General features: G+C 33.6%; 1 protein-coding gene across 42 annotated transcripts in view; it reads left to right on the top strand.

Annotated features, from left to right (window-relative positions):
* Positions 1–26,502, top strand: part of POT1 (protection of telomeres 1) — a 114,407-nt gene that overhangs the window by 64,322 nt on the left and 23,583 nt on the right. For 28 of the 42 annotated variants that reach the window (XM_028846241.2, XM_015134837.3, XM_077998107.1 and 25 more), the window contains 6 exons: positions 1,898–2,028; positions 9,396–9,686; positions 13,949–14,104; positions 19,864–20,030; positions 21,084–21,163; positions 26,037–26,093. In XM_028846241.2, coding sequence (XP_028702074.2) covers positions 1,898–2,028; positions 9,396–9,686; positions 13,949–14,104; positions 19,864–20,030; positions 21,084–21,163; positions 26,037–26,093 — 882 coding nt within the window. The remainder of the gene's footprint in view (positions 1–1,897; positions 2,029–9,395; positions 9,687–13,948; positions 14,105–19,863; positions 20,031–21,083; positions 21,164–26,036; positions 26,094–26,502) is intronic. The other 14 variants (XM_077998129.1, XM_077998132.1, XM_077998135.1 and 11 more) reach the window with 2 other exon arrangements.

The following is a 26,502-nucleotide window of genomic DNA, read 5'->3' as shown; positions in this document are numbered from 1 at the left end:
ACATCACTAATCATTAAAATAAAACCACAGCAAGATATTACTTCTCACCTTTTACAATAGCTGTTATCAAAAAGAAGACTAGTATCGCAAGGGTGTGAAGAAGAGATAACCTTTGCGCATTGTAGGTAACAATGTAAATTAGCACAGGTATTGTGGAAAACATATAAATATTCTTCCAAAAATTAGAACTGCCATATGATCCCACAATCTCACTACTGGGTACAGTACTTTTCCTTTGTCCAAAGGGGATATGCTCCAAGACCCCTAGCAGCTGCCCAAAACCATGGATGGTACTGAACTCTGTATACACTGTTTTTTCCTAAATATACATACCTATAATAAAGTTTAACTAAGCACTTACCACTTTGTCTTAGCACTTTGGGGCCATTAAGTAAAATAAGGGTTGCATGATCACCAGCACTGTGATACCTCAACAGTTGATATGATAGCAGAGACAGCTACTAAGTGACTAACAGGCAGGGAGCATGCACAGTGTGGATACCCTGCATGAAGGGATGATTCATGTTGTTTATTTCTGGAATTTTCCATTAAATATTTGTAGTTCATGGTTGACTGCAGGTAACTGAAACTGTGGAAGGTGACACTTCAGATAGGGATCACTACTATGTATATCAAAAGGAAATAATATGTTGAAGAGACATCCACACTCCCATGTTTATTGCAGGCTTGTTCACATTAGGCATAGAATAAACCTAAGCGTCCATTAATGGATGAATAAAGAAAATATGGTCTATATACACAGTGGAATACTATTTAGACATAAGAAGGAAATTCTGTCATTTACAACAACATGGATGAACCTGGAGGACATTCTTAAGTAAAATAAGCCAGGTACAGAATCTTAAAAAATTAATCTCATAGAAGTAGAGAGTAGAATGGTTGTTGCCAGGGCCCTGTGTGGCTATGGGAAGGTTTTGGGGAGATGTTGGTCAAAGGATACACTATTTTGGTTAGCAAGAATAAGTTCAGGGGTTCTATTGTATAACATAGTGACTGTAGTGAAAAATATGTTGTATTCTTGAAAAATGCTAAGAAAATGGATGTAAAGTGTTCTCACTGCAAAAATAACTATGTGAGGTAATGTGTGAATTTTCATTAGCTAGATTTGATGATTTCACAATGTATGTGTACTTCAAAACCATGTATAGCACACCTAAATACATACAATCTTTTATGTGTTAATTAAAAAAAAAAAAGGCAGTTTTTACTACCACCAGCAGACAATTTTTACTACCACCAATGTTTAAAGTTACCATTTTACAGCAACCCGAATATTAAATTTTTCTGCCAGTTTAAATTTTATAAAATACCTCTCTTTTGTTATAATGTATAATTTTTTTATAGGTGACCAGCAAGAATTGCCATTTTCTCTTTTGAATTTTTTGTTATGACGTTTTCTATGAATTGTTTATTCATTTGTATGACATATATACTCTATCATCCTGATTTTTATAAGTTCTTTATGCAGTATGGGTACAACCTTCATATCTGCTATAAATAGCTTAGCCTTTGTTTTCATTCTAAATTTAGTTATGTTTATTTTATAAATTGCTTTTTTCTTATTTGACTACGTTTATGTTTCATGATTTGTAAACCTTGAAGCAATAAAAAAGGTTATTTTCTCTCCAGACAATTTATACTGAATTAGATTTTTATTTTTGTTTTACTAAACTTTCTAAAAGTAATATTTATAGAACACTTCTGCAAAATAATTTTGCAGTGTGTATTGAAAGCTAAGAAAATGTCTGTATTTTAACTCTTAGAAGGCTTAATTAAAAAGAAGAATAAAGTTTGGTGTTTTGAAGTAAGCATATTCTTATTTTATCTAATGCTTTAAAATATTGAAAGTCAGGTAAAATATTTTTGTGTTTTCCAGATTATTGCTCAGTTGTAACAATTGTGGACCAGACAAATGTAAAATTAACTTGCCTGCTCTTTAGTGGAAACTATGAAGCCCTTCCAATAATTTATAAAAATGGAGATATTGTTCGCTTTCACAGGCTGAAGGTATAATTCATACTGTCTAGAACTTTATTTGAAGAGAACTCTGTATTGTTCACTGAAACTAGTTAGCACTAATTATGTGGTTGCTTTGTTAGAACATGACAGCAAGCTTTTCACGAGATAAGAAGTAGTGTAAATATTATCAGACTTCAAATAATTTACAGTAAGAAACATCTTCATTTGAACAAACCACTTGCCTTCGTTCCCCAGAAATGTATTACATGCCCTGATTAAGACTACTTCCATTCTGTCTTCTGTTTCTAAATATAGACTAATGCTGTAGAAGTTTTATCTGTAGAGTTTGATAAAGAACGCTTGTGTTTTAATGTTTTAAAAAACAACTTTAGGTCAACAAGAAAAAATGTATACAAGATTAGGAGATTATATTATTCTTTCCTGTTTCTTGTATTAATTCATGTTCAATGAAAACATTGAGATACTAAGTATAAAATCAAATTAAGTTGGTTTTCATTTATAAGAAATAAGATATGAACAGGTACTTTTAAAAGTATGCCTGTAGTTAAATAACTAAATGTAAGAAAGCCTTTAATATAAGGGTAGAGTTATTAAATAGCACAATTTTTAAGAAATAAAAATTTTAGAACTTACAAATGCAAAGGATTATTATTTTCTCAAAATTATTTTCCTTATTGCTATAATATTTATTTAATTGAGCTTTTTTGTTCAATGAACTTTTGGAATTTTTCTTTGGAAATTACTGCATGATGCTTTGGACAGCTTTTAAATACTTTGTATATTTTCAGTCCCTTAGATTTTAAATATTTCAGTTTCTTCATGTTTTCTTTTGTTACATGGGTTTCCATGTAACCTCTTCATCATCCTGGTTGTCTTTTTCTTCTAAGGCTTCAGTTTAATTCTGTCCTTCACGGTCAGTCTGGTGCTCACAAATGAGGACAGCGTTCAGCTGTGTTCTACTCTTAGGCACTTCTTATGACCTATTAATGCTGTTTCCTTGAGAATAGGAGGATAATGGAGAATATTTGTGTAAAGATAAAAAGAAATAGAAATATTATCATTGCTGGGCGTGGTGGCTCACGCCTGTAATCCCAGCACTTTGGGAGGTTGACACTGGCGGATCACCTGAGGTCAGGAGTTCGAGACCAGCCTGACCAACATAGAGAAACCTTGTGTCTACTAAAAATGCAAAATTAGCCGGGCGTGGTGCTACATGCTTGTAATCCCAGCTATTCAGGAGGCTGAGGCAGGAGAATCACTTGAACCCGGAGGGCGGAGGTTGTGGCAAGCCAAGATTGTGCTATTGCATTCCAGCCTGGGCAACAAGAGCAAAACTCCGACTCAAAAAGAAAAAGAAAAAAAGAAATATTATCATAGCCATGCAATACATACTATTTAAACGTCAAAAAATTGCTTACTTTTCAAAGTATTGTTTCCTATATACTGTATTCAAAGAATGCATGCTTCCTTCATAAACATATTTAGTTGTTGTTATTGTTTATGGAAGTTACTATTTAATAGCAAATAGATAAACATTTCATCATTCACAATATAACTATACTCATATAGCTAACACTCTAGAAACTTCCCTCATATCCCCATCCAGAGAGGTCATTATTGTGTCTCCTGCTACAGGAGTAAAGAATCTCATGACCTCTAACAGCATATAGTTACCCCTTGAACAACACAGGTTTGAACTACATGGGTACACTTACATGCAGACTTTTTTCACCAAGTATTTTGGAAAATTTTTTGGAGATTTTCAACAATTTATATACACAAACACTTACAGACCATACATGGCTCCATTCACAGTCTAGAGAAATGTGAATGAATATAAAGATGCAGTATTATCACTGTAGAAAATTAACTTTACTACTATAATAATTTAGCCATCTCTTTTGTAATATATTCATTTATGACTAAATTTTTTAAGTACTGCCTTAGTTGTATCCAGCAGGTTTTAATTTGTCATAACTTCATTACCATTCAGTTGAATATATAATTGAATTTTTATATTGATCATTGATTTCATCTCTGATCTATGGGTTTATAAATAATTTGTAAATAATCCATAAGTCAGAGAGGAAATCAATATGAAAATTCAAATATTGACTCATCGAGTATATATTGAATTATTATTGAATATATTGAATTATATTGAACATATATTTATATATTGAATTTATATTTGAATTATATTCAAATAATCCAAATAATATATATATAGAGTTATATTCAATCCAATTCCATAGGATTATTGTTTGTTTTTTATATTTATTTAAATCATTTAATAGTTACCTTCTTTTACTATTGTTTATTGTGGTCAGGAAACATACTCTGAAATGTTTAGTATTTTGAAATTTGTGAATGCTTACTTTATGTTCTACCATATGGTCAATATCATTTTTTATTTCTTATCTACTTATTTTATCAGCTATTGAAAACTGTGTTTTAAAGACTACTGTGATAGAGGATTTGCCTGTTTCTTTTAGTTCTATCGATTTTGCTTAATAATTTAAAGCAATGTTAATGGGGTTTAAGCCTTCTTATTTAATTTTATGTTTTATATATTTTGAGGCTGCTGTATAGATTTAGGGTTACTATATTTTTCTATAAAGTTGTTTCTCTGTTTTCATGAAATGTTCATATTTAGGGCTACTAGCACTTCCTTACACTCTTTATGTTGATAGTTCGCTAGCTTTGTTTGAATAGCCCTGTTTTCTTTAGTTGAGCAAGGTCATTCTAAGTACAGACATCTGTTTTAGATATCAGAATTTATTTTTTCTTGTTTTTCTTATTGCGGTTTTGAGGATCATAATTCATAGCGAAAATATACATAAAACAGCCAGAATTTATTTTTTCTTGTTTTTCTTATTGCAATTTGAAGATGATAGTTCATAGCAAAAATATACATAAAACAAGAGTCAAGATCTACTCTTCTTTTTTCCAGCAAAAATTGGTTCTTTTTTTTTTTGTATAGGCTTCTGTTTTAATGCAAAGAAGCAGACAATATAAAAGTAAAGCATATAAATCAAAGTAATTTCAAGTAGTGATAGTTGCTATAAAGAAAATAAAGCAACCGGGCACAGTGGCTCACACCTGTAATCCCAGCACTTTGGGAGGTCTAGGCAGGAGGATTGCAAGATCAGGAGTTCGAGACCAGCCTGGCCAGTATGGTGAAACGATATCTCTACTAAAAATACAAATATTAGCCGGGTGTGGTGGTGGGTGCTTGTAGTCACAGCTACTCGGGAGGCTGAGGTAGGAGAATTGCTTGAACCCGGGAGGTGGAGGTTGCAGTGAGCTGAGATCACACCACTACACTCCAGCCTGGCCGACAGAGCGAGACTCCATCTCAAAAATAATAAATAAATAAATAAAATAAGGCAAAATCACGAAAGGCCTTTCTAATGAGGAGACATAAGAATTGAGACCCAAATGATGATAATGAGAAGTCCTACTGAGATTTGAGGGAAAACGTTTTCCACCAGATGACACTATAGGTGCCAAGGCCCTATAATAGGAATGAGTGTGGTATTGGAGAAACAGAAAGAAGACTAGCATGGATCCTAGTCAGCTATGGGGGAGGTGTTACGAGATGAAATTGTGGTAGGTAAGTTATTTAGATTTTACTCTAGGTATAATGAGAAGTCATTAGAGGGTTTTAAATGTGCACATGAAATGATTGGTTAAAATTTTGAAAAAAAATCACTCAGTAACACGTGGATAACAGATGGGTTGTTGAAGAACAAGCATGAAGGCAAAGATATTCTTTAGAAGACTATTTCAGTTTACAGACATGAAATGAGGATGCCTTAGACTACAGTGGTGGTGGAAATAGAAGTAGACTAATTAAGGTATATTTTGAATCTCAAGCAAAGAGGATCTGCTCATAAATGATATGTGAAAGCTACCAACACACCTAAGCTAGAAGTTGGTTCTGTTTTACTATGATAATCAGCAGAGGCAAGCTTTGGTAAACAGTATACACTAGTGAGCATGGAATTGGTAATAACAATGATGATCACAGAACCAAGCATCAATCAGACATTGGAGTATTAAAGAGAAGCAGCATATACATCAAGTAGAATCCATTTAAAAGTGTAAAGTTAGGTAATAGATCAGTTGTAGGCAAGTATAGTTAGAATCTGCAGAGTGAATTTCCGCATTGTGAGAAATTAACTGGTACTGGACTAACCCTGCTGCAACGAAGACCCATAAAACGTATGAGGCAACTGTTTTTTAGGCATTGGACAATGGGTAGCTATGATCAGAGAGTGAAGAGAAACTTTTAAAGTGAGCCCCATGATGACCACATCCCTGCCTACAGACATTTTCTCAACCACTGCACAGTAAGCTGAAGTTCAAGCTGTGGTCCTGATATAGCTGAAGTCAAAGTTCAAGGCAGCTGAAAACTGGAATTTTCACAACAAGAAACCAGAGAGGAAAGAGCTATACAGAAGGGGATGTCTAAAAGTCCATCAGGGTTGGGGTGGACTTGAATACTTGGTTGAAAACCAGGCTGCACAGGGTGGGGTAGAACTACTTAAGGATTACAAAAGCTGCTGTGTGTTTGAACTGTGGTTGAACATTGTGGTTGAACATGAAGCAGATACTAGAGGTCTAGTAATGGGGTGCTGGAAGTCCAAGATAGGGACAAATAATAACTATTTAACACCTTGGAAATTAACTTACTAATAACTATTTAACACCTTGGAAATTCAGCTGAGGCAATATAAAGGTTTCACCCCCCCTAAAGTAGCTCACCTCACAAAGGATCACATCTTATAGTAAGGCCTGTTATACACATGTTTTGTCAAAGCCTAAAACGAGTTCTACGGAGAAGACTTCGCAGAGAGTTTGCAGGATGAGTCCCATCAATGTAGAAGACTTTGGGAAACATCATGGGCTTTCCACAGATCACCCTAACAAAGCATAAAAACAAGCATTCATGAGTTTAAGATGACCAGACAACAACTCAGTGGCCAGCAAAAACAAAAATCAGTGTTTGTCAGAAGAAGCCAACATAATTCAGAGTCTTTACAGTATAGCATCTATGATGTCTAGTAAAGAAAAAAGATATACTAGACATGAAAACAAGAAAGTGTTTCCCCTAGTCAAGAAAAAAGAAAGCATAGACATTCCAAATCAACTCCATGGTAGCCCAAATGTTGTCTTTATTAAACAAAAACTTTAAAGCACAGATTATACAGACTTTCAAAGAATTAAGTGGAGGTGGGAAGATCCCTTGAGCCCGGGAGGTCGTGGCTGCAGTGAAATATTATTACACCACTGCATTCCAACCTGAGTGACAGAACGAGACCCTTCTCAAAAATAAATAAATAAAATAATTTTTAAAAAGAAATTAAGCAAAAATACATTCAGTGAATTAGAGGAAGATGTTAAATGAATGTGAAAAGATAAATTTCAGCAGAGAAGTGAAAACTTAAAAAAATAGAAATTCAGGAACTGAAAAGAACAAATGAAAAGAAAAATCTACTGGATGGGCTAAGATCAGATATAAGTTAAATTGATGACAAATCATTAGAAACTACCTAATCTGAAGAACAAGGATTAAATAAAAATTAATAGACTGTAAGGACCTATGGAACAATATCAAATGTTACATGTAATTTAGGATGCAAGAGGAGAGCGGGTGAAGGGAAATAAAATATTTATAGAAATAAGGACCAGAATTTCCCCAAATTTGAGGAAAAACAAAGACTTAAATGTACTTTATGCAGGGTATGCACAAAGAAAAGCATATCCAAACAAAAGATAGTGATACCATTGAAAAAGAGAAAAATCTTGAAATCAACTGGAGAATAAATGATATTGTTGGAGAACAATGATACCAGTCATCTTTCACTTTTTACCAGAGACAATGACACCCAGAGAACAAAGAAATAATTTGTACATGGTGATAGAAAAAAAATTTGTTCACACAGAATTTTATATCCAGCAAATACATTCTTCAGGAATAAGAGTGAAATAAACATTTTATATAAAGGAAAAATGAGATAGTCCATGGCCAGCATATCTGCATAGCATTAATGCAAAAGAATGATATTCAGGCCAAAGAGGAATGCTAGCAACTAGAAGCTGGATAGTTAAGAAGTGACAAAAATACAAGAAATGATGGAAAAAAATAGTAAATATGTAAACAGAATGTTTTTCTTTCCAGAATTTAATTACAAGATAAATGCCTATTTAAAGCAAAACTGGTAATATTACATGGTGGAGTTTATAAAATATGTAGAAAAAATACTACAACAGTAACACAAAGGATGGGTGGGATGAGTGAATGGAATTCTACCAGTGAAAAGTTATATTTGTGAAGTAGAATGCATGAAATAGGAAGTAGCAAGTATGAAATGGAAAGTAGAAAGTACATAGTAGAACAATATTGATTTCCAAGTAGACATTGAAAAGTTAAAGATTTATTTATAGCCAAGAAGAAGGAAGTGGAGCACTAATAAGAATTCCAAAAGGAAAACAAGAAAGGAACAATAGAAAAAAAAAAGTTTAAAAAAACAAAGAAGCTAAAAAGCAAGAAGCGTGGAAAAAAAGGAAAACAAGATAGTAGACTCAAATATGGCCATGTTAATAACTGCCTTTCTGTGAATGGACTAATTTCCATTTGCAAGGGAAAGATTGACTGAACAAAAAAAATCAGGAACCAAATATATGCTACCTACAAGAAGTGCACTTTAAATATGAAGACCTAAACAAGTTAGAACTAAAGCTGTAAAAAAAAAGTACTAAGTAAACATAAGGGAAATGAAATAACTATATTACTATGAGAGAGTTTTGGAAGGAGCTTTTCATAAAGACAAAGGGGTCTCTTCATGAAGATATAGCAATATAAATGTGTGTGCCTCCGATAACAGCCCCCAAATTCAGAAAGCAAAAGAGCTTATGGCATATCTCAGTGCTCTCAGTCACTCTGATTCAACCCTAGCCTGAGCTTCATTTTATTCACTTTATATTCTCATATTTCAAGTGTTCTAGTCTTTTCTGTAATACTCATAAGTCACTGTCATTTATGATCCTTTTTCCTTGTATAAATTACACCTTAATAAAAAAAACTAATAAAATGTAAAACTGCAAGCTTGATAGGATTAGGGAGACCACCACCTAGCTCTTTCAAAAATGTAAGTGAATTTTGCATGGAGGTTCACAGTGTCCATGATACTTATGTATCTTAGTGTAGCACCATCACGTGAGAGTAGAATTTCATATGCTAATTAAATAAAAATAGTTTTTAAAAAATGCCCTCTCTTAATTATGCTGGCAAAATTGATAATCTTTCCAATTTCTTCAGTTCATAGATTCTGCATCAGTAAGCTATTTTATTTGTATCTCTTTTCTACTTTGCCCTACTTTCTTAGATTCAAGTATATAAAAAGGAGACTCAGGGTATCACCAGCTCTGGCTTTGCATCTTTGACGTTTGAGGGAACTTTGGGAGCCCCTATCATACCTCGCACTTCAAGCAAGTATTTTAACTTCACTACTGAGGACCACAAAATGGTAGAAACTTTACGTGTTTGGGCATCTACTCATATGTCACCGTCTTGGACATTACTAAAATTGTGTGATGTGCAGCCAATGCAGTATTTTGACCTGACTTGTCAGCTCTTGGGCAAAGCAGAAGTGGATGGAGCATCATTTCTTCTAAAGGTACATATTTTTTAATACTGGAAATTATAAGTTAGCAACACTTATATGTCTGTAAAGAGCTTATGTTTCAGCTTTCTGATGAGACAAATATGCATACAGTATATTATATTAGGAACTTAGATTTTAACTATTTTTGATGAGCTTTGATATTCATGCAGCTCTACTCTTGCACCTCTCTAAAATTTTTCTTTCCTTCCTGTTTTACACTTTCCTTCTAGTGTTATCAGATCTACATGTTAAATATAGTATGACTTACGCATTTTTTTATTTTAGTAGTAATAATATGTAGACTTGTTTTCTATTATTTCATAGTTTATAGTCCCATACATGAATATTTCTGTTTCCCTGTCAAGGTCACCTTCCCTCTCATTTATTTACTTTTTTGTCCCCTTGATGTTGGGTTCTCTTCTTATATCTTTCACTGCCTACTTCATAGTCATACCGTGGATAGTTTTGAAGCATTTTATATTACTGTGTTTTGCTTTTAAATCAGCAAGATAAAAAAGTAACTTAAGACCCATCAGATCTCTGTTTACACCTATCCCAGTTTAGAGAATAACTTCTGGAGAAGGTGAATGTCTGTTTTTCTTGCCTGGACATCCTGTGGAGGATACATTTAAACAAATGCCTCTTCAGGCCTGCTCCTATGGTTATTTCTCGATACTCTCTTTGGAATAATAGGGCAGGAAATGGAGTGCAGTGGCACTTGGACAAGTCTTGGGGTTTAGCATTATCATTTATACCTTGCCCATATTAAAGAACAGAGAAGTTAGCAATCATTGAAAAAAATATAAAGTTCTAGCAGTTGAAAATAGCACATTCATATACACATGGAATACTATGAGAAAGTTGTAAATATATGCCATAGAGAAAGTTAAATAAGTCAAATATGATAAAGCTGAAACAAAAGTAATATAAAATCAAACAAAGTTAGAATGAATCTTAGGTCAGCCAGTCATACTCTCTGGCAAATGTGACGTTCTTAACAAATGAGCATTTGCTAACAACTGAACACTTACTATGACAAGGACTCTACTACTATGCAGTGAGGAATATTCTATCTTTTGACTATGTTTTTAGAAAATTCTTAAATTCTAAGATAAAATGTGCCAAATTTTAGCTGAAATAGTTGAGTCTACATTTTCTCTCTACAGAAACAAAACATATACCTGCATCCCATTGTAATAGATAACTTTTTTGGACAAGTGAAAACAACTGTCATGTAAGTGTTAGTTTAAAATATAACACTGAAAAGTCAATAAAGAGCCCAAGAGCCCATATACCCAAGACAATCCTAAGCAAAAAGAATAAAGCTAGAGGCATCACGCTGCCTGGCTTCAACCTATACTACAAGGCTACAGTAACCAAAAAAGCATTGTACTACTACCAAAACAGATATATAGACCAATGGAACACAACAGAGGCCTCAGAAATAACGCCACACATCTGCAATCATCTGATCTTTGACAAACCTGACAAAAACAAGCAATGGGGAAAGGATTCCCTATTTAATAAAGTGGTGTTGGGAAAACTGGTTAGCCATATGCAGAAAACTGAAACTGGACCCCTTCCTTACACCTTATACAAAAATTAACTCACGATGGGTTAAAGACTTAAACATAAGCCCTAAAACCATAAAAACCCTAGAAGAAAACCTAGGCAATACATTCAGGACATAGGCATGGGCAAAGACTTCATGACTAAAACACCAGAAGCAATGACAACAAAAGCCAAAATTGACAAATGGATCTAGTTAAGTTAAAGAGCTTCTGCACAGCAAAAGAAACTATCATCACAGTGAACAGGCAACCTACAGAATGGGAGAACATTTTTGCAATCTGTCCATCTTTCAAAGGGCTAATATCCAGAATCTACAAGGAACTTAAACTAATTTACAAGAAAAAAACAACTCCATTAAAATGTGGGCGAAGAATACGAACAGATACTCCTCAAAAGAAGACCTTTGTGCGGCTAACAGACATAGGAAAAAAGTTCATAATCACTGGTCATTACAGAAATGCAAATCAGAATCACAATGAGATACCACCTCACACCAGTTAGAATGGCAATCATTAAAAAGTCAGGAAACAACAGGGGCTGGAGAGGATGTGGAGAAATGGGAACACTTTTACACTGTTGGTGGGAGTGTAAATTAGGTCAACCATTGTGGAAGATAGTGTGGCAGTTCCTCAAGGATCTAGAACCAGAAATACCATTTGACAGTGCAATCCCATTACTGGGTATATACCCAAATGATTATAAATCATTCTGCTATAAAGACACATGCACATTGTATGTTTATTGCAGCACTATTCACAATAGCAAAGACTTGGAACCAACCCAAATGCCCATGAATGATAGACTGGATTAAGAAAATGTGTCACATATACACCATGAAATACTATGCAGCCAAAAAAAGGATCAGTTCGCATCCTTTGCAGGGACATGGATGAAGCTAGAAACCATCATTCTCAGCCAACTAACACAAAAATGGAAAACCAAACACCGCATGTTCTTACTCATAACTGGGAGTTGAACAATGAGAACACATGGAGACAGGGAGGGGAACATCACACACCAGGGCCTGTTGGGGGTTAGGGGGCTAGGGAAGAGATAGCATTAGGAGAAATACCTAATGTAGATGATGGGTTGATGGGTGCAGCAAGCCCTTATGGCACGTGTATACCTATGTAACAAACCTGCACATTCTGCACATGTATCCCAAAACTTAAAGTATAATTTAAAAAAAGAAAAGAATTAGTAAAAGCCTTTCTTATGACAATTTAAAAGTAAACCTCAAAAGTCTTTTTGTACCTTTCAACTCAGCAATTTTATTTTCATTATCTTAAGGAAATAATTTAAAATATTTGTAAAGGTACACTTAAAAGGATATATTTATCTTTCTTACAGTATAAAAAATGAGAATACAGTAGAAAAATTAGAAAAAGCCCCAATACTAACAATAGAAAATTGTGTACACTATTTATGTAGGATGACCATAAAATAACATTGTAAATGTCATCATAAAATACTTTGTAACCATAAAATGATATTATAGACATGTACTTGTTGAGATAGAATTTCATGATAGTCTATTTAGTGATACTGTAGTTTCATTTACACACTAAAAATGTATATGTACATAGAAAAATATATTGGGAGGCCTATAAAGCAACATTTTACTGTTTTCGTCTCTGGGAAATAGAATTATGAGTGATTTTTTTTCCATACATTGATTTTCTTACGTGTCAGAAATAATTTTTAAATTTTATTTTTTAAAAACAGAGGAGCTAGACATTACTCGAAATAACGTCTGGTTACATACGAAATAGTATAATCATTTTCCATCTCAACCTGGGCACAATATTAATGTTGGTAGCTTTTTTACTAACCACAGTGCATTCATTTTAATTTTTCAGTAGCCATGGTACACCAATCATTTGCATTAAATATAATTCAATAAATTTGTTGATCGGGCATCATTCCACATTTTTCTCTATTCTGTTAATATTATATAAATTATTTTTCTGAGCAGTATTCTCAAATTGAATTTTCTCTAAGTGTATATATTCTATTTGTTTTAATATCTACAATATTGGTGCAGCCTTATCTTTTGTGTTTTGTTTTATGTTTTTTTTTTTTTTTTTTTTTAAATAAATAACCAGGCGTCATTTATAGCCAGAGCTGGTAGGTAGTTTGTATGTCTCATCTGTAATATGGTTTGGAGAACAAAAAGCATAATGTGAACCAGAAAATCATCATATAAAGGAAATTATTCAAATTTACAACATTTACTTCTTTGTATGGAAACATCAGAATAATGCTTTACAACTAATTTAAGAATGAGACTGAATCTCATAGAAATAATTTGATTAATGTCAAAGAAATGTATTATTTTTATAATTTTTAGAACATTCGTAATTTTACTAGTTGTATTTGCAAAAATGTTTTAATACATATGAGTGTTTTTCAAGACCATTTTGGTTTGTTTTTATTGTATAAAAACACTTGACTCAGGAATATTTAGTCTGGGCTTATGGCAGTGTGACTCTTTTTCTTCTTTACATTCTTCTACATTTTCCACATTACCCATAGTTCATATGTAGTTCTTTTACAATCAGAAAATAATGTCATATTTAAAATAGTGCCAATATTCAGAGGCATACGTTTAATTACTTTTAAGTACTATTATCAGGAAAAAACTTTTTAGCACAAGCATTTTTTCTAAAGGATCATAAAACTACTCTACTCTCTTATGGCAGGTATGGGATGGCACCAGGACACCATTTCCATCTTGGAGAGTCTTAATACAAGACCTTGTTCTTGAAGGTGATTTAAGTCACATCCATCGGCTACAAAATCTGACAATAGACATTTTAGTCTACGATAACCATGTTCATGTGGCAAGATCTCTGAAGGTGATGTTGAGTAGGAAAATATTTTATGTTTTTATAAATTATAGTGATTTTTGCTTATGTAAATTTTTTATATATGGTTACATGTATAGGTGGTACAGTCTAGAAATTATATTTATTTCTTTGATTTTTAAGTTGTAAAATGTATGTTACAATAAATTATTAAAAGATAAATTTAATGCATTAGAGGAATTTTTAAAATGATCTTTCTTAAATATCTTAAAGGTATACATAATTTTACTGTGAAAATAGTACAGAAAAATTTTGTCGTGTGAGATAATACTGCTTCAGAATGACAAATGCTATATAAAATATTGCTAACTTAAAGACTAAGCTTGATAAACTGGTTTGATAGAATGTAGCTGATAACTTTTTTTTCATTAGTTTAACAAATTGTTCAATTACCTCTAATGTATATTACAAATTGGGTATGTGTGTATAGTGTGTAATGTATAGAATTTGCATGCTTTCTTTTGAAATACATTAAGGTACACAGTTTAGATATGGCAGTACTTAACTATTAAAAATTGTAGGAAATTTTTTTTCTCTATTATATCTTTTATTTGAAAGTACTTTTTGTAGTAAAGAATGGTATGATAAATAACAATACAGTAATAAGAGTAACCTTTGCTAGGCATTTCATATGCATTTGGTACTCTCTGATAAGATAGGTGATGATAGTCATCTCATTCTACAAATGTGAAATGAGGCACTCAAAGGTTGAATCAGTGGTTCAAGATTCCACAGCTAGTTGGATTGAAGCAGGGTATTTCCCTTACCCCTTCATGGGCGGGAACTGGAGTGCATGGGTGTTGGAACTAGCCAGCCACTTCAGTGCTGGCAGGGGAGAGCTCCACTCACTGAGACCACAGGAATGGGAGCATGCAGGTGAGCAGGTGCAGGAGCCAGGGCAAGGGCTTTTGGGCACGGGCAGAAGCAAACTCTGTACTGGCCCTACAGCAGCATCTGAGAGGGTGCTGGTGACCCCTGAAGCCGCAGAGGAAGTGTTACAGTACTGTTTTAGCTCTGCTGTCCATGGACAGCTTACGTGTTAATGACTCAGTGGAGGGTAACTGTGACTGCCTTTCGCACCACACTTGCGGCACCTGAGCTCTTGTCTAGCACCCGGGAGGAATGAGGTCTCAAGAATAAATTGAAGATGGTAAATGCAGGGGATTTTATTACTGATGAAAGTGGCTCAGTGGAAAGGGGAGGTGAAAAGGGGATGGAGCAGGAAGGTAGTCTTACCCTGAAGTCTAGCCCTCTAGGGCCAGATTCTTCTCCCAGGTTACACCATCAGGCTGTCCCTCTGAAGTCAGGCTGCTTCTCTCTGACATCCAGCCATAGTCTCTGATGGCCAGCTGCCTCTCTTCCCTCTGCTGGCTGAGCCTGGGGTTTTCATGGGCACAGGATGGCAGGTGGGGTGGGCCCTGGGTAGTTTTGGAAAAGACAACATTTGAGCAGGAAAATAGGGATGTAAGTTCTCACTTTGGGCCATGGTATCAGGCTTTTCAGCTTGAGAGCAGGGTCCTTGCTGGGGATCTGCCCTCTTCTACCTAAAATTTCCCTGCCTCCTGTCCCTATCTGGATGAAGCCAGTGTTTGAATCCACAATGTCTCTTTGCAGAGCTAATCCTTTAAAGCATTAAATGGAAGGGATCTACATCACAAATATCTTCTAGTCTACTAATAGGAAGTTAAAAGAAGAGTGAAGATCTGAATTTCAGTGCCCAATTTCCTTTATAAATGAGTGGCCATGGAGTAGCAAATATATCCATTCTACATTGTATTACAAATAAGTTCACCATCAACACTGTTCTAGGTTACAGAAAAAATAAACAACAACAACAACAACAACAAAACAAGTTTACCCAACTCAAATCAATAAATTAGATTAAATCTAGGATCCAGGAAAATAGTGACTGTATTTTATCATCTGTAAGTGTGTATATATGCATGCACATACCTCTGTGACATATCAGAAAACACTGACTGTTGAGGATATATTTTTGACGTTATTTCCCTGAAAGATATTATCTACATTGATTAGTTTATTTCAAAATTAAATATAATGGTAAGTTCAGTTCTGGAGGTTTTTTCATATAGTTCTTTCATAAACAAAATGAATTTACATTTTAGATTCACCTTAGTTCCACACTCTACATACCTTCCTTTGCCATTTAATTCTCTTCTCTTTCCCTATACTGCTTCCAGACATAGGTCTTCCAACATAGGTCTTTCTGTTTCTGCTTTTCCTGCTTTTCTTGTCTTAGTCCTGAGCAGCACCTATCACAGTGCTTTCCCCGTAGTGAAGATGAAGTAAGTAAGAGCTGCTGCTGAATGAATGAATCTGTGAATGCTGTGGATTTTTTTTCCAGATTCTTTTTTCCTTTTTTATGGTCTGCTTTATTTTGCCCACTAGAGGGTGATATGAGCACACATAATTAAGAAAATATATGGCACTGTGTTTTCTATAAAGATATCATGGCATTATATTACTTGTCTGCAATGCAGTATAAAAATGAAAATGATTTTTCTCTGTGTACATAATATAACTTTAGATTTTTATTTAATACACATTGACATCACATTTATTTGTTTTCTGACAACCTCTGTAACATTTCTTCTTGATTTAGGAACTCTTCACTCACTTGACATTGATATAAATGAATTCTTCTTGGTACTTTCAAGACAACTGTTTAAAATTACATTTTTATATAAAAATACCTGGAACCAGTGCGAAAGACTTTTGTTGTATAGGAGCAGGAAAAAATGTGTTTTTATTTTAATAAAGAGGACAGTATAATGCAATTATAGGATATAATACAGTCAACATCTACAAGCAATACATTTTAGAGCCTGAATTGCCCTTAACTATTTTCTGAATCTCGCTTTTTGTTATGTCATTCCCTTAAACATTTTACACAGATCCAGTCACGTTAACTGAGATTTCAAATATTTTGTCTAGAAACTAAAGCTTTACTTTCTAAGTCCCTACTCTTAACCAGAGACAATTGTTAATTATAAAATATACATGGTCATAATTATGTTTTGGCCTTCAGTAGTTCAACAACTGTGATTTGATTGGCTATTTTGAGATATATTCAGGGAATTAAAAATAATAAACCTGAAGAGAAATTCTTGACAGTTTATGAGGAATCGGTTGATTATTTCTAAAGGGATAGTCTTTTCTTACTAGCCATATTTACTTTGCTTTTTTTTTTTTTTTTTTTTTTTTTTTTTTTTTTAGTGTTTCTGTATTTAAATAGACATCTATCATCATTTTTTAAACTATATTTTTATAATTTTTTGGTTGATGTTTCATTTGTATTTTTGGAATCTTAATACTGACAAGATTAACCAATACTTGTTTTTTATAATAGAGCATCTGGCACATTTTGTAGTATTTTTAGTCAAGCTTTTAAAAAAATACAATGCTGCCTCCATAAGGAATTTTTGATAATAACAACTTATCTTTATGTGAATAACTTGTATCTTGGCCTCAAAATTTTGTTATATTAAAAAATACTCTAGTAGACAAGATAGTATAATAAACACCCATGTGTTCACCTTATTTTTAAATGTTTTGCCACATTTATCTCAGACACTTTTAAGTTTTAGGAAATAAAACTCTATGCATCAAACCTTTGACTTTGAGCCCCTGCCTGCTCTTGTTTTTTTTTTTTTTTTTTTTTTTTTGCTCCCCAGCTCCCTCTCTATGTCTCCATATGTAGGTTTGTATGTATACCTATGTTTATTATCCTTTTTCTTTATGTATTTTTTGATAGGGTAAAGCCCCCCTCTCATATTCTTTAAAATTGATTTGACTAGTCTCTTTTGTATATGTTTTTGGATTAGCTTTTCAGATTCCACGAAACCTTCTGGGAATTTTGATTGAATTGCATAGAATTTAATATTTAATTTGGAGGAAATTATCATTTTTGTAGTATCAAAAGTTTTTTGTGTATGAATGTCTTTCTCCATATGTTTAGGCCTTCTTTCAAATCCTTTGTAGATCATACATACATGTGCTATACTAATATATTTATATATACATATATACACACACATATTTTAAAAGAATCACAAAATAAGTCAAAAAGAATGAGATAAAACTAGAAATTTTTATGTTTTTTCCAATATCTCACTTTGAAGACTATGAGGAAAATTAGTTTTTTCTTTCTGTGCTTTTCTTCTTTAAGTTTCTTTATACTACTCCCTGGCTGTGATACAGATGTCAGCGAAAGAGGTCAAAGAAAAGGCTTGTATCTTATCTGCTCCTCATAAAACCCATGACTGGATGGGAAAAAAGATCCTTAGGAATGAAAGAGTAGCACCTGGGAGAGTGGGTTTTCTCCTTACCTCCTTTGCTGATATCCTCCATCAGAAATAAAGAGTAATGAGGGGAAATAAAATTAAGAGAAGCTACAATAAGCAGAATTGGAAACCTGATTTGCTGCTCATCTTTTTTTTTTTTTTTTTTTTAATGTTTCCCTTTATAGGATTGAGCCTCCATGATCTAAAAGTCCAGAATTCTAAATGCAAACCTTTTTGAGTGCCAGTATAAGATAGTGACCCCTTTGCTTTCCAGTTATTCAGTGTACAAAAACTTTGTGTCATGCACAAAATAATTGAAAATGTTATCGAAAATTACCTTCAGGTTATGTGTATGACATATATGTGAAACATAAATGAATTTCATGTTTAGACTTGGGTCTCATCCCTAAGATATCTCATTATGTATATGCAGATATTCCAAAATCCGTAAACATCTGAAATCTGAAACACTTCTGGTTTCAAGTGTTTCAGATAAAGAATATTTAACCTATATTGCTTTTTTTTTTTTGTTATTTAAGATGTCTGTTATTCAATCCTGAACTTGTGGGGTCAAAAAAAGTGGTATCTCTGTAGTCACCCAATAGTCAGGAGTGCTATTTTTATACAAATGAATTAAATTTCCTTGTTTGTAACTCCTTTTGCTTCTAAATCTTTCTTCATAAATGTAAATGTGATTTAGGTTATATACCTTCTTTTAGGTAGGTGTCAATATATTTGAATAGCATTCTGCATCTCTCTCATTTGACATCTCCATTAAAAGAAAAATCTCAGTGGTCTATAATTAAAGATATTTGTAGACTAAGTTTAGCAAAACATCTGAGATTAACTATAGAACATTTATTTCAAAACTCTGATAACTCATATTTGAACTCACAGAGTGTTTCACACTGTGGTGGTGCAGGCACAAATGCAAAAGTTTTTTTCCATAGAACTTGTAAGATGGAAGATGTTTATTATTTTTTGATAGTACCACATTTAAAATTTCTTCTTAGTATTCTCATAATGACAGTATCTTGGGGATCATATTTAATTAAGTCTTAAACTGGTTAAAGCAAAGCATTTTCAGAAACTTTAGTCAAATAGAGGGCTTGAATTCCATTTAGGTAATGGGTTTCTTAACCATTGTATTTTATTGATGCTAAGACACAGTTTTTTTTCACATTTTAATATGTCTGAAATGAAAATATCTCTTACAGTTGAATGTGTGTGTATATGTATGTGTGTGCATACATGCTTAGGCATGCACATGTCCATATATTTAGTTTTGATACAGTTTCCATGCAGCTGTTACTCAGCCATACTCGTATAGCATACTTTGCAGATACTTTAGTATATTTCCTGATTGGTCAGTGCCCTCATTGCCCCACATTGGTTATTAAAGTTTTATTTTCCTCGCTTTCCAAATAACAAATTATCTATTTTTAGGTTGGAAGCTTTCTTAGAATCTATAGCCTTCATACCAAACTTCAATCAATGAATTCGGAGAATCAGACAATGTTAAGTTTAGAGTTTCATCTTCATGGAGGTACCAGTTATGGTCGGGGAATCAGGGTCTTGCCAGAAACTAACTCTGATGTGGATCAACTGAAAAAGTAAGCTTTTAATTTTTAGAAAATGTAAATAAGGTATTGATTAAGCCGATTTCTAAGATAATATTGTTCCTGGGGTTTCTGATAGGTTCCCTAGCCTTTTGTGCCATTCGCCATGTTTTTAAACAGATGAGCCGAATGAAAGAAATCAAATGATTACAGGCTCATATAGCTAAGTAGTAGCAGAGCCAAGGTTATAGTTGAAGTTTTCCAACTGTTAGAATCTGGCTTTTACACTCTTGCTTCTTTTCTATCATTTACCACACTCTGCAAGTACAGCAACATACAGTGGAAACTAGACCTTAGCTAAAGTTTAGAAAATTTGATACATATCTAAGATTCCAAAAATATTTAATTCTTTCATGAAAAAAATATATTTCTGATGTGCCACTGATTAAATAGGTAACACATGTTTTGGTGTATCACTCTCTTTTAAACCTTTTAAAAACATTTTTAAAACTTTTACATGTGCCAGAAAGTAAATAGTATCTTAAACCTGCTATATATTTAGATCTCTTTTTCCCAAGGTATTCCTAGCGAGTACTGTGTGCAGAAGCATTTTGGTCAATATTCTAGAAATTTAAAAAGTCTTCATATCTTCAAAGAGAAAACATACTGTTCAGTAAATTTAAATAAATTTTGTCTAAATTTTAATTCATTGAAATCAGTGTGACTTTAAATTAGCTTCTGTTTTATTACTTTTATATCAGTTTCACTGATTTTAATATCATTGCCATATATAGCAACATAGTATTTAGCTTCTTGAATCTAGAGTTAGATTGTTCTGACCCAGAATGCCATCCGTTAAATTCCTAGTTTATTTTTGTTTGTATTATTTTGTCATTGCCCTGTTTCACTTGTATCTTTCTAAACTCAGCTTTTTAATTTGAACCCTCAGAAAATTTGATGAAAGCAACAGATCCTTTACTGAAGAATGTTTATACACACAGAATTTTATATACAATATCAATGAATTTCTGGATTTTGTGGGTACAGCTAAATTTACTATATTGACTTTGTTTTATGCAATTTGAAATTGTATTCTTTCAATTATAGGGATTTAGAATCTGCAAATTTGACAGCCAATCAGCATTCAGATGTTATCTGTCAATCAGAACCTGATGACAGCTTTCCAAGTAAGGACAACCTTTAACATTGACAGTTTAGTTCTTGCTAAATAAAATAGCTTTATCAACATAATTATTTTTAATGTCTTCTCTTTGTCTCTCTTATTAAAAATTTCATGTAGTAAAGGAACATACTAAAATCTTTATCTGTATCCTATGCCAAAAAGTAAACATGGTTTCTTCCTAAATTATGTAATTACATTTTCAAATTGGGTGGTGGTGATTACTTGATTATGATATATACATAACATGTGTTTGTATTCACAAGAAAATCTGTATTGATTTCATAGACAACTATTTTGCTTGTCAGTTTTTAAAGGGAACAAAGATTGTTTTTGCCACTTATTTCACATGGCCCAAATACTTTTTGCTCATACATATGTTAGATGTATACATAGTTTCTAGTCTTTATTGAATTAAGCAGGTATCTAAATACAAAATATTAACAAACAGTGGAATATGTCCTTCTAATATTGTCTACTTGAATAGATGACTAGTCAAATCTGAACTTGAAAGCTTTCAGTGTGCATTGTTTTTTTTTACCACTTTGTCTTAATTTCTGGGTTTTTGTTTGTTTAAGAGACATTGTCTTGCTCTGGCGACCAGGCTGGAATGCAGTGGCAGGATCATAGCTCACTGCAGCTTCAAACTCCTGGGCTCAAGCGATATCCTCCTGCCTCAGCCTCCTGAGTAGCAAGGACTTGTAGTCCTGCACATGCCAACACGCCTGGCTTTTTTTACTCTTTTAAATTTTTATTTTTGGTAGAAACAGGATCTCACTATATATTGTTCCAGGCCTGTCTCAACCTCCTGGTCTCCTGGTCTCAAGCAGTCCTCCTGCCTTAGGCTCCCAAAATTCTGGAATTACAGGTGTTAGCCACCACGCCTGGCCTGTCTGAATTTCTACATCTGCATTTTGGGACCTGGAATCTAGGTCACGTTTCTTTGTTTTTGTTTTGTTTTTTTTTGTTTTTGTTTTATTTTCTACCTAACTCCTACCTTGCTGTGATCCAAAAAATCGTTTTATGAGATTTATTCTCTTTCCATCCCAATAATGATAAGCATGAAAATTAACATACATTTCTTGGTAGGCATGTAAGTGCCTGCAGGCATTATTATTTAATTCTTTTGTTTGTTTATTTGTGTGTTTTTTGAGATGGAGTTTTGCTGTGTCACCCAGGCTGGAGTGAGGTGGCGCCATCTCGGCTCACTGCAAGCTCCGCCTCCTGGGTTCACGCCTTTCTCCTGCCTCAGCCTCCCGAGTAGAAGCTGGGACTACAGGCACCCGCCACCGCACCCAGCTAAATTTTTTTTTTTTTTAATTTTTAGTAGAGACGGGGTTTCACCATGTTAGACAGGATGGTCTCGATCTCCTGACCTCGTGATCCACCTGCCTTGGCCTCCCAAAGTGCTGGGATTACAGGCGTGGGCCACCGCACACGGCCGCATTATTATTTAATTCTAACAGCAATCCTATGAGATGAATTATTCTGTCTCCTTTTAACAATGGGAAACTGAGGCTTCGATGGATGGATATCATATAATTTGTCCACGGTTACTTAGCTGTTAACTGATGATAAAGCAAGACAAATTCAAATGCAGGCTTTTTGATTTTTTGGTATGTACTTTACATTTATTTTCTTCATTATCTCTGTTTTAAAACTCTACTTATTTTAAAATGCTAACACCTTCGTGATAACATTGTGGCCTAGTGTATGATTACTTGAACTACCATGAGGAAACCGATTTAGTTCAAATGACAATCACTTGGAGACAATATAATTTGTAATTATACTTTTTACAATCTCTTTTTCCTTTTAGAATTATTCTTTCATTATTTTTAAAGTACACTGTAATAGGTGTTATAATATCTAGTTGAATAGCTTTCACTATGCCTTTATTCCCTACTCCCTGAGGTAAGATTTAACAGTTTAGTGTGATTCCTTCAATCACTTCATCTTTATACAAACATATATACCTATACATAAACAATATGACTCTTCTCTTTTTCTTAAATTTTTACCAAAATGAAATCACACTATAATAAATAGTTGCTTTCTTCAACAATATATTATAGATCTTTTTTTCTGGGCTAATTCATATGACTCAAATTCATTATAGTTGCATAGTAATAATGTTACACTTTTTTCATTTTTCATTTAATAGACGTTGAGATCTTTACCATTTTTTTGCTGTTATAAATAATACTTTAATAAACATCCTTGAATATATGTGCTTCCATGTTTGCACTTCTCCACAATCAACTCCTAAAAGTGAGGTTGATATATCGAAGGGTATGCATGTCTTTTAATAGATGCTGCCCGATTATTTACCAAAAGTCATAGGAATTTATATCCAAATAGCAGTATAGAAGAATGTACTTTCCTCATACCTTCACAGTATTGAAATTTAACATTATATGTAATTTTTGACAGTTCAGCAGGTGAAACGCATTTTCTTACTTAATTTTCCTGACTACTTGGAAACTTGAAAATCTTATTATATGTTTATGAACGTTTTTAATTCCCTCTTCCTCAGATTATTTGCTCTTACCCTTTATCTGATTTTCTGTTAAATTATATTTTTGTCAGTTTGTGGGCAACCATGTATGTTTTACACATTTTCTTATTTGACTACTTTTATGGTTTCTGCCATTGTTTCCATCTCGTGTTGTAATGGCTAATATTAATTACTGAATTAGATTTATTGAAATTATACCAATGCCAGCTTGAGATGTTCATTCAAGTCCTCTTGACTTGGATTTTTATACCACTTATTAGCAATACTGAGGATATGTTTGTGTGTAATGCTTTATAAAATAAATTATAAAAACATAATATACTGTTATGTATAATAGAATGTAAGCTAAAGTGATTACAAAATACAGATTTTTAAAGTCTTAAATTCTTCTTTTTAGAAAGCATTTTGTAACCTAAATGCTATGACTACTACTTTTGCTTTCTTGTTAAAGTCCTATTTTTGATGTTCATTTGGTCATTCTATTAAATTTCATAAGTTTACTATTTTATCCATCTCCTCTTTTATTTCCTCTACACTGTATTTTTTCAACATAATAAAGACTTTCGTACATGGTAGAGTTAAAACAGTTGTACAATGAATACTCAAATACCTACCAGCTAGACTCTCCAATAACTATTTTACTTTGTTTGCTCCATCACATGTGCATTTATTTCTATATGCCTCTTTTTTCTTTTTCTTTTGAGGTGTAATCTTGCTTTGTCCTCCATGCTGGAGGTCAGTGGCACGATCTCAGCTCACTGCAGCCTCTGCCTCCTGAGTTCAAGCTTCTCCTGCCTCAGCCTCCCAAGTAGCTGGGATTACAGGTGCCTGTCACCATGCCCAGCTAATTTTTGTATTTTTAGTAGAGACAAGGTTTCACCATGTTGGCCAGGCTGGTCTCGAACTCCTGACTTTAGGTAATCCACCCGCCTCAGCCTCCCAAAGTTCTGGGATTACAGGTGTGAGCCACCGCGCCTGGCTTACATGCCTTTTCATTCATTAATTTATATTTTTTACACATTTCAAAGTAAGTTGCAGACATAAATACATTTTCTAAACACCGTGGCATGAACATAATTAGCTAGAGTTGAGTAGTTATTTAGAGTTTTTTGTTTTTGAGGTAAAATTAGCAGTGAAATGGACAACTTTCCATTTTATGAACCACTCCATGAGTTTTGACTAATACATAAGCGTGTAACCTAAATGCCTCTAGATTTGCAGTTCTAGAACTTTGAAAAAATTGAATCATATGTATCCTTTTTTACATACTATATGTTTTTGAGATTTAATCACATTGTTGCATATATCACTAGTTTGTTTCCTTTTTAATGCCACATGATATGTGGTAGACATTTTTTCTTTAGATAGGAATTTCTAGTTGTTATGGCATCATTTGTTTCCTTTTTCCTGTTAGATGACTTCAATGTCTTTGTCAGAAGTCAAGCGAGTATAAATGTGGGCTTATGTCTAGTCTTCCCATTCAATGCTTACTAGTATAGTGTGAAGTATGCATTTTCCCCATACTAAATTTTCAATTATTGCATCACCTTTTGCATTCTCCTTGCATTGCTTTGCTGCTTTAGTAAAAAATCAAAATACAATGTAAATGTGGGTTTATTTCCAGGCTCTCTATTTAATTTAATTCAGTTGATCTATTTTTCAATCCTCATGCCAGTTCTATGTTGTCTTAAATTACTGTAAGTTTATAGTAAGTCTTAAAGTTATGTACATTGTTCTCCAACTTTGTTCTTATTTTATAAAATGTTATTTAATATTCTAGATTTTCTGCACTTCCACATAAGTGATAGCATCTGCTTTGCAAGTTCTGCAGTAAAGCCTCTGCTGTTTGTTTGTTTGTTGTTGTTGTTTTGAGGCAGAGTCTCGTTCTCTTGCCCAGGCTGTAGTGCAATGGCACAATCTGAGCTCACTGCATCCTTCGCCTCCTGGGTTCAAGCGATTCTCGTGCCTCAGCCTCCTGAGTAGCTGGGATTACAGGCATCTGCACCACACTTGGCTAGTTTCTGTATTTATAGTAGAGAAGGGATTTCACCATGTTGACCAGGCTGGTCTCTAACGCCTGACCTCAAGTGATCCACCCACCTCAGTCTCCTGAAGTGTTGGGATTATAGGCGTGAGCCACTGTGCCCACCCCAGTCTCTGCTATTTTGAAAGGATTATACTGAATCTGCAGATTCATTTGGAGAGAATTGATAACTTAATATTGAGCCTTTTAAATCATGAATGTGACATATCTCACCATTCATTTGTATTGTCTTCAGTTTCTCTCAGCAATGCTCTACTGTTTTCAGTTCTACATTGAAGTTGTAATGGGCTTAATTCTTTTGCCTTTTCCTTTTTATAGGCTCTGGATCAGTATCATTGTATGAGGTAGAAAGATGTCAACAGCTATCTGCTACAAGTAAGACCATGTATCATTTTTGATATGGGCACAGTAATGAGTGTAATAAAGTCTGCCTCTACACTTACCAACTAATCCATTTCTTTCTAATAGTAGAACACGTATCCTTTAAAGCTAAAATATGTCCATATTTAACTTTCTTCTTCTACCATGTGCCATTGGCACAAAACGGAACCCATAAAGATACGAGTCTTTACATTGCATATTTTAAGTCATATATCTCTAACAGACTTAACGTTTAAAACAGATATATATTTTAAGCATTAAATACCTGATGTATTTTAAGTCATGTATCTCTGTTAGAGTTACATGACTTAAAATATGCAATGTAAAGACACGTATCTTTAAACTGTTACACGAAGAGTTATCCTGTCACATGATGCATTAAACAGTGTACCATAAAGGAGCT

The sequence above is a fragment of the Macaca mulatta genome, chromosome 3 (genome assembly GCF_049350105.2).
Source record: "Macaca mulatta isolate MMU2019108-1 chromosome 3, T2T-MMU8v2.0, whole genome shotgun sequence".
NCBI classification, from domain to species: domain Eukaryota; kingdom Metazoa; phylum Chordata; class Mammalia; order Primates; family Cercopithecidae; genus Macaca; species Macaca mulatta.
The sequence above is the reverse complement of the archived record's forward strand: the minus strand, read 5'-3'. Positions and strand labels throughout refer to the sequence as shown.